Source organism: Sinocyclocheilus grahami, unplaced genomic scaffold (assembly GCF_001515645.1).
Source record: "Sinocyclocheilus grahami isolate Dianchi unplaced genomic scaffold, SAMN03320097.WGS_v1.1 scaffold636.1, whole genome shotgun sequence".
NCBI lineage: Eukaryota > Metazoa > Chordata > Actinopteri > Cypriniformes > Cyprinidae > Sinocyclocheilus > Sinocyclocheilus grahami.
In genome coordinates, this window is record NW_015505815.1 from 115,832 (window position 1) to 124,830 (window position 8,999).

The 8,999-nt window shown below is 38.2% G+C and overlaps 2 protein-coding genes across 2 annotated transcripts in view; one reads left to right on the forward strand and one right to left on the reverse strand.

Moving 5' to 3' along the window:
* Window positions 1–4,443, forward strand: part of LOC107558205 (calcineurin subunit B type 1-like) — a 32,950-nt gene extending 28,507 nt beyond the window's left edge. Inside the window, exons 3-6 of the mRNA XM_016241829.1 lie at window positions 2,772–2,948; window positions 3,721–3,780; window positions 3,862–4,069; window positions 4,431–4,443. Of these exons, the coding sequence (XP_016097315.1) occupies window positions 2,772–2,948; window positions 3,721–3,780; window positions 3,862–4,069; window positions 4,431–4,443 (458 nt within the window). The remainder of the gene's footprint in view (window positions 1–2,771; window positions 2,949–3,720; window positions 3,781–3,861; window positions 4,070–4,430) is intronic.
* The window catches only part of pno1 (partner of NOB1 homolog), an 18,362-nt gene continuing 13,576 nt past the window's right edge, over window positions 4,214–8,999 (reverse strand). The window contains exons 4-9 of the mRNA XM_016241840.1: window positions 8,342–8,491; window positions 8,178–8,261; window positions 5,310–5,370; window positions 5,116–5,233; window positions 4,714–4,784; window positions 4,214–4,621 (exon numbers count right to left, since the gene is read on the reverse strand). Of these exons, the coding sequence (XP_016097326.1) occupies window positions 4,554–4,621; window positions 4,714–4,784; window positions 5,116–5,233; window positions 5,310–5,370; window positions 8,178–8,261; window positions 8,342–8,476 (537 nt within the window). The 5' untranslated portion in view covers window positions 8,477–8,491 and the 3' untranslated portion in view covers window positions 4,214–4,553. The remainder of the gene's footprint in view (window positions 4,622–4,713; window positions 4,785–5,115; window positions 5,234–5,309; window positions 5,371–8,177; window positions 8,262–8,341; window positions 8,492–8,999) is intronic.

Below are 8,999 nucleotides of genomic sequence, written 5' to 3' on the forward strand. Positions count from 1 at the left end.
CAAACGAACCGAACTCTGACGTCAATCGAACCCGGGTGCGCACCAAAAGTGCTAGTGTGAAAGCACCCTAAAACATTCAGATGACACGCAGCTCATTTCTCCGTCACTGTAAGTTACCGAAAACACATATGAAAACACGTAACACACGGTAGACGCGTGTTTGTGCGGCAGAGTGGCTCTCTCTCGCACTGTATGACGTGACTAGTTGTCCAGTCTGGTTCCGTTCACACAGCGCGTGTTCCGACGTCTGAGTTTGGTTACAGAATGCGGTTGTCACACCCGTAAATAACCGAACTATGTGTGAACGTAACCGTATTAAGAACTCAAAAACAGGACTGACAACCGTATTCTGCTGCTGTGAACGTGGCCATAAACTCACAATTGTGAGTTTATATCTTACAATTCTGAGAACAGAAGTCAGAATTGCGAGAAAAAGGTCAGAATTGCGAGGGACAAAAGTCTGAATTGTGAGATACAAACTCGCAATTGCGAGAAAAATATCAGAATCACAATTCTCGCAATTGCAAGTTTATATCACGCGATTCTGACTTTATTTCTCTAAATATATTTATTTTCTGCTAAATGTAAATGTATTTCTCACAATTCTCAAAATTGTCAAAAATAAACTCGCAATTGCGAGGAAAAGTCACAATTGTAAGATAAAATGTTGCAGTTACCTTGTTTTATTTTTTTATTCAGTGACCGAAACAGGCTTCTATAGTCTCGTATTCCAGTTGTGTGATATTTTGAATGTTAATGCCTTGTGTGATTTTCCCCCATCATCAGTTTTGCTTTCAGTACGCATGTACAGCTAAAGGCAAATGTGCTCTCTCACATCAGACGCTCCGTGAAGGTCATTGTACTAATGGATCGATAGCTGGACCTCCTGCGATTGTCATGCTTTTAACAGTCCTCACGATCATCTCAGCGGTTCTAATCGTGTTAATTACAATTGAGCTAATGCTGGTGATTCATCATCGTCACTGATCTGAGCGCGGGGTTGATGGATGTGCATATATTAGTGTTATTAGCTCTGCTGTTCAGATATCATGTTCTTTATGATCCACACACCTGTAGCTGACTGTTAAACTAGAATAACTCATTCAACATCCATCAGCAGTGATCCAATCAGAAATGTTCAGCGCTAAAATAACAGCAATCAAATTAAAAAGGCTGTGCGTGCTCAAGACTTAGAACTGGACATAATATCTTGGATGTACCTGGCATCTACACTGCCATTCAAAGGTATGGGTCGGTATGTTTTTTTTAATGTTTTTGAAAAAAGTCTTTGCTGCTCAACAAGGCATTTATTTGATCAAAAATACAGTAAAATATTGTGAAATATTATTACAATTTAAAATAGCTATTTTCTATGTGAATATATGTTAAAATGTAATTTATTTCTGTGATCAAAGCTGAATTTTCAGCATCATTCCTCCAGTCTTCAGTGTCACATGATCTTCAGAAATCATTCTAATATGTGACCCTGGACCATAAAACCAGTCATAAGGGTAAATTTTTCGAAATTGAGATTTATGCATCATCTGAAAGCTGAATAAATAAGCTTTCAATTGATGTACGGTTTGTTAGGATCGGACAATATTTGGTCGATATAAAACTATTTAAAAATCTGGAATCTGAGGGAGCAAAAACATCTAAATATTGAGAAAATCATCTTTAAAGTTGCCCAAATGAAGTTCTTAGCCATGCATATTACTAATCAAAAATTACGTTTTGATATATTTACGGTAGGACATTTACAAAATATCTTCATGGAACATGATCTTTACTTAATATCCTAATTATTTTTGGCATAAAAATCTATAATTGTGACCCATACAATGTATTGTTGGCTATTGCTACAAATATACCCCAGCGACTTAACACTGCTTTTGTGCTCCAGGGTCACATATGCTGATTTGCTGTTTTTATTTTTGTAAATTATAAAACTTTTTACTGTTGCTTATGATCAATTTAACATGTTCTTGCTGAATGAAAGTATTTGTTTGAATGGTAGTATATCACAGTTTCCACAAAAATACTGATGATAATCAGAAATGTTTCTTGAGCAGCAAATCAGCATATTATTATGCTTTCTGAAGGATCACGTGACACTGAAGACTGGAGTAATGATGCTGAAAATTCAGATTCGATTCAAATTTTAACATATATTCACATAGAAAACAGCTATTTTAAATTGTAATAATATTTCACAATATTAATGCTTTTACTGTATTTTTGATGAAATAGGTGCAGTCTTGGTGACTTATTTTAAAAGCAATAAAAATCGCAATTATTCCAAACTTTTGAGCGGCAGTGTTAAAAACTACAAATATGTTGATGTTTTCGAGTTTGCAGTGGTGTAAAGAGCTCAGAGCTGGGGAGGCCCACTGAAGGGTCATGTGACTGAATCTGAATGAGCTTACAGTTAGATATTCAAAGCTCAGCAGTGGTACTAAACAGTGAGGTGGGATCCGCATGGCTCTTCGGTACAGTGCGATGGGCAAACCTCTGTGTGTGGTGACCCGCGCGAGGCCAGCGGCAGCCAAGGATCCCGTCACGGGATGTGAGTGTGGCACGCTTCATTCATTTGTCTGCGTTTGACAGTGTTTGTAGTGTTGTTTGGCTGAAGCACAGACAGTGGCTGGATCGGGTGGATCTGTGCTCAGACAGACGGGTGAGCGTTGGTTACGTGTGCTGGAGTGTTTGCTAATGTTGTCCATTTCTGTGTTTGTTGTGTGTGTCTGGCGCTTTCTCTCGGTCCACACCAGTCGATGCTGATGAGATTAAAAGGCTGGGAAAGAGGTTTAAGAAACTCGACCTAGATAACTCCGGATCCCTCAGCGTGGAGGAGTTCATGTCCTTGCCCGAGTTACAGCAGAATCCACTGGTGCAGAGAGTCATCGAGATATTCGACACGGACGGCAACGGAGAGGTGGACTTCAAAGGTGAGGCATGCGAGAAAACATTTCGCTGCACAAGAAACCAATGGCAATCTACCTGTCACTCAAGTAGCCATGCCCAAAATTAGCTATATAGACCAAAAACAGCAGTTTTTTTCTGCTGTAAAGTTGGGCATTTTAACATGGGGAGTCTTAAGGGACTGACTCCCTTTTGGAGCCAGCCTCTAGCGGCCAGTCGATGAATTACAGTTTTAGTCACTTCTGTGTTGGTTTCAAAAAGAAACTGGAAGGTGGAAGCCACTTAGCGATCGGATCATCACAGCCTGCTTTGCATCGGCCCATATACTAACAACAGTCGTTCAGCTTTATGCACCAACTGAGGAAGATCACGCTGAAAAGGATGAGCTCTACGATGTGCTAATGACTATGATAGACAAAGTACCGAGACATGACCTCGAAATCGTTATTGAGGACATGAACGCTCAGTTCAGCCATGACCACCAGGGTTTGGAAGAAACCATTGACCTTTGGCATCCTCAAAACGACAGTCGGGCACAGTTAATGTCGTTATGCATATATAACAACCTCAAACCTTAGTACAGTGATTACACACTGTTGCCAATGGCTGGCTGGACACATTATGCGGTTGGAAAGCATTTCAGCTAGTTACCATAACATTTCTCATGTTAATTCAGGTGAACTTTTTTAACTAGAACTAAAGCTAAAATAAAAATTAATAAAAGCTTATATGGACATAAAAATGACAAATGTTACTAAAACTTTATTGGGTTAATGATCCGTTGTTTTGTGTGTGTAGAGTTCATAGAGGGCGTCTCTCAGTTCAGTGTGAAGGGCGATAAGGAGCAGAAACTGCGCTGTGAGTACATCACACTTCACCTCTGATCTCACATCACACAGCATTCGACTCTGTCAACATTCACTGTTTTCCTGGATCCAGTCGCTTTTAGGATCTATGACATGGACAAGGACGGCTACATTTCCAACGGAGAGCTGTTCCAGGTGCTGAAGATGATGGTGGGCAACAATCTGAAGGACACTCAGCTGCAGCAGATCGTGGACAAGACCATCGTCAACGCAGACAAGGACGGCGATGGGAGAATATCCTTCGAGGAGTTCTGTGCTGTAAGTCTGGCTGCCAGTCAGATGTGTGTGTGTGTGTATATATATATATATATATACACATCTGAACAGTTTTTTAAAATAACTATTAAATTACATTAAATTATAGAGCACTATAAAAGCATTTTTTTCCCCTCATGAAAGACTATTTTTATATTTCCACAAAAATATGCAGCTTTTGGTGAATAAAATAGTGTCTCACGCATATGAAGGCACATGAAGCTTGTCAGTTATGGGATGTCTATTCTGCATGCTGCATCAAATCAACTATTATGGGATATATGGACTACTTGATTCTGTAAGAAACAATAAACATGTAAAACTTGACATGATTTATTGACTCCACACGCGTCTGATTTCCATTAATGAAGTGTTTATTATCTGAAGCTCCACTGCTTGAGGAATCCACCGGTGCTCACATCAGTCACCATATCATTCATACACATATACAAGCCAATATGGCACTAAAAATGTAAATCATTATTTCTGCATTAGTCCTTCAGCTGCGTGTTAAAACCTCTCGGCTGCGCGGCTCGCCACCGCCCGAATGTTGCCATACACCTTTGATGGAGGACTTCCTGTGAAGGTTACATTAAGCAGAAATATTTCCTCTTATTATGATTATTTTTTTCATTCAGATGCAAACATTAGGCATTAGATTTTCACTAACCGAGAATGAGGTTGCAGATTGCCGTTCGTGCCATTTTGATATTCTGGAAAGATCCCAAAATATGAACCTTCCTGTATAGAAAGAAGAAAAAGAATCAGTTCTGCATTCAGTCATAAAGTGCACATACAGAGCGGTCACATACACATACATATACATATAAACTTAGCTTAAAAAAAAAAATTAAATGACAATTTATGGCCAAATAAAAAGTGCATTAAAATAGTGCAATATATTACATACCTTTAAATAAAGTAAAATAAACAAATACATTGTGAATGTTCACCATATCCCCAGCCCAAATTAAACAAGACATTTTACATTTCTAGTGGGAATTCATGAAATTCATCAAAAAAAGATTGAAAGGTTTTCTCCACACACGCGGTTATGTATTTTGAGACTCACGTGTCTGCGAGCACAATCCTGGTTTTGGTCACGTTCTCAATGGTGAACTTGGTTTTTCCTCCTTTCCCTGCTATCCTGCCGATGGCTCTGGATAAGTGATCTCCTTTCAGAGGTTTAACTGCAAACACACGCACAGAGAAATCAGCGGCTGGACAAAACTCACTCTTGTGAAGTGGCTCAGGTTAAAGACTCACCGTCCGTGACCTCAAACGTTTCCAGAAACAGTTCATCTAATCTGATCAGAGCCAGAGCATCCTGTGGAGTGACATATGATACACACGTAATGATATTACTGCACAATCCCTGAATAACAAGACCATTTAATAATAATAATAATAATAATAATACAATACTGAAAGAAAGGGCTGGGTGATATACCAAAAAAAATAAAAAATTTTGATGCCTGTCATTATATCTTACTATTTATGCACACTAATTTATAAAAACTAATAGGTTTTAACTAATAGGGGGGGGGGATATCCGTTTATTCATCAGAGACACTTATTACAACATTTATAATGTTACAAAAGATTTCTATTTCAAATAAATGCTGCTCTTTTGAACTTTCTGTTCATCTGTGAATCCTGAAAAATAAAACGCATCACTGTTTCCACTAAAATATCGTGCAGCACACCAGTTTTCAACATTGATAATAATCAGAAATGTTTCTTGAGCAGCAAATCAGCATATTAGAATGATTTCTGAAGATCATGTGACACTGAAGACTGGAGTAATGATGCTGAAAATACAGTTTTGATCACAGCAATACATTACATTTTAACATATATTCACATTAGTGCTGTCAAAATTAGCGTTAACGCAGGTGATTAATTCTTTCAGTTTAACGTGATAAAAATATTTAACGCAGGAGCGGAGCTAGCGTTGGCCACCTCACACACAACTGCTGCTTCGGTCTCTTTTTCTTGACAATAATTGCATTTATTTAGACGCAGAACATCTTTATGATCACATCAAATGGGAGACTTTCAGACGCGCGCTCCGGCTTCACCTCAGCGCCAGCGAGGAAAAGATCCAGGTGACGAGAGAGCTTCAGCAGAACAACAGTGAACTGTGATCAGATGAGAAGCTGGCAGGCCACATGTCAGTGAAAACCATACTGTGCTCGTAGCACATGCTCTTCAATCGCACGCACAAATGCAGTGGCGCAACCCGTTTATAATTTCATATTAAAGCGCAAAAGAAACTACGAGCATGCAATGTCGTATTATGTCATCAGTTAAGTCATGAAGTTACCAAAAAGGTGATTAAAGCTGCCTTAAAACTGTGCATGCATGTAAGTATTTGTTATATTTGAGTCCCATTTAAGAACATGTTTCTAAAATGCTTTTCAAAACTGTCCTGAAACACCAGCACTGTCTCCCTCATCTAACACACCCGATTCATAAGTAGAGACTTTAAGACCTGAAGCACGTTAGAAAAGGTAAAGAGTTTTGAGAAAATAGGATGCGTGTCAGATCCGCGTGATGTCCAGCAGCGGCAGCTCTTAAAGTAATAGCGGCCAAAATAACTTAATAACCAGCTGCTGTGATGTCTTTTCATCAAAGAACTCAAGAAAAAAAAAAAAAGAGGAAATCAATAACCTTTGTAGCTTTAAGGATTCATCTATTTAATTTATAATTGAGTGTTTGATAACTTTAATCAATTTCTGTATATTTCCTACTTCCTGAAGGGCACAGGTAACTAAATATGACATCCGTTATAATGGGTTTATGTGAAGATTGTTTTAAGTTCACTTAAATTAGTTGTCATTTTTTTTAAAGTCTGCTAAATGTTCAGATTGATAGCTCTCAATTATACTGTAATGTTTTTATGCATATATTGTTTAATGGCTATAGTCAATAGTTAAATATTAAGAAAAAGCTAATTTCCTAGAGACATCAGTAAGTACTGGTATCAGTAGCTGGGTTTCCATCAGCCTGCTTTTATGCGCATTTTGAAGTATCGCATCAGTATCGAGAGATGGAAATGCTGAATTCGCAAAAAAGTTTTTACGCTCGCTTGAGGTGGATTTTGACTTGTGCGCAAAAGGGTTAATGCGAATAATGGGAGATGGAAATGCATTTTGCGAATAAATTCCTCCAAGCGCATGTGACTCTGCGCTATGGGACGGCATAACCTGACTAACCAGCGAACAGCAGCATCCACCTCCGAAAGCAATGACCGCATTCATTGCGTTTCGTCTTTCTCGCTCTGAGCCGCAAGGAATTTATTATATATGAAAATTATTATATTCTCCTACTTTTCTTAGTGATTTATACTGCCAGTTTATCAGGAAGTGACGGTTTTGTTCTCTTTGACCTGTTGGATGGAAACGATGCTCGTTCGCAAATGTTTTATGCGGTATTCCAGTTTTGCGCATAAGTTAAATTCGCAACTTTGGATGGAAACCCGGCTAGTGATACTCTCCTTCAGTCATAAATATTGTCTTTATGTTGGTTCTACATTAACTTGAAGATTGAATGTGAAATTATTGCAATATAAAAGTATATTTAAAAACTTTAATGTTAGGTGGGATTAATCGCGATTAATTCGTTTTTTTTAATCGATTGACCGCACTAATTCACGTAGAAAACAGCTATTTGAAATTGTAATGTTTCACAATTTTGACTGTATTTCTGATCAAATAAATGCAGCCCTGTTGAGCTTTTGAATGGTAAAGTAATTGCACTGAAATGGCTTAAAGAATGTATTTTTACCAACCAGAGGAATCAATGAATAATTAGAGTAACCATCATCTAAATCTAACTTTGTAAACATTTCTGAGTGATGAGAAACAAACTGAATAAGTTTGAAAAAAAAGTGACGGTAAGAACTGATCACACAATCAAACTTAATAATTCTGCAACTAAGAATTAAATCAGAGCTTTTACAACATCTCTGTCTTAATGCTTTCATACTCGCAAGCGTTTTGAAACCACATCTAGTGACAGGATCTTCTGGCAAAAATATACCCACGCATATATAAAAAAAATCAGTATGATCATGAACACTCAATAGATCACCCAGTCGTACTGAACAGAGATAACCTCAGTAACACTCACCTCCACCTGAAAGCCTAAAACAAACGCCTTCACAAAGTCAGCAGCTCTGGTCAGAGCACCGATGTCTGATGTTTCTCTGCACGTCTGCAAAACAACAGCACTTGAAATGATCTGACACTACTCGAGACGATCACTTCCCACTAATTAAAATGGCCAACGCTTACTTTAATCTCCACGTTCCTGGTTTTGAGATTGAATCGCACTTGGAGCTGCAGATGTTCCACGATGGGGGTGAAAATCTTCATCCAGTTTTCTTTCAGAGGACTGTAACGGTGAGCAGGAACAGGCACCTTCCGCATCTCAACTGCGCCTCCCTGAAACAAACAACACACCACCACTTTCATTCCTGAGCTTCACTGCATTTAACGGCCAGTAAACATCAGTAGACATCAGGCAGGAGAGCAAGAACAGAGAGAGAGAGAGACTCAAGTGTGGGCTTAGATATAACCCTTTTGGTCCATTTTGACCTGGAAGAGATGCATATACATTTCTAAAAACAGCATAGTTTATGGTAAGGGAATGAAACTTTGCAAGCGTCTTAACACCCTCGAAAAAACACTCTATTACAATTAATTTTAAAGAGATATAGATATGTTTTGTTAGAAAATGTTGACCGTTAATACTGGTAATTATATGTTCTTATAAATTTAATACAACAATATTAGATTTATCATCTACACACACACACATATATATATATATATATATACACACACATATATAATTTATGAAGCAACGCTTCCCCGAAATCGTACAGCGGTTCTGAATGCATTATGAAGGTTAAAGGGGTCATATGATGCGATTTCAATGTTTCCTTTCTCT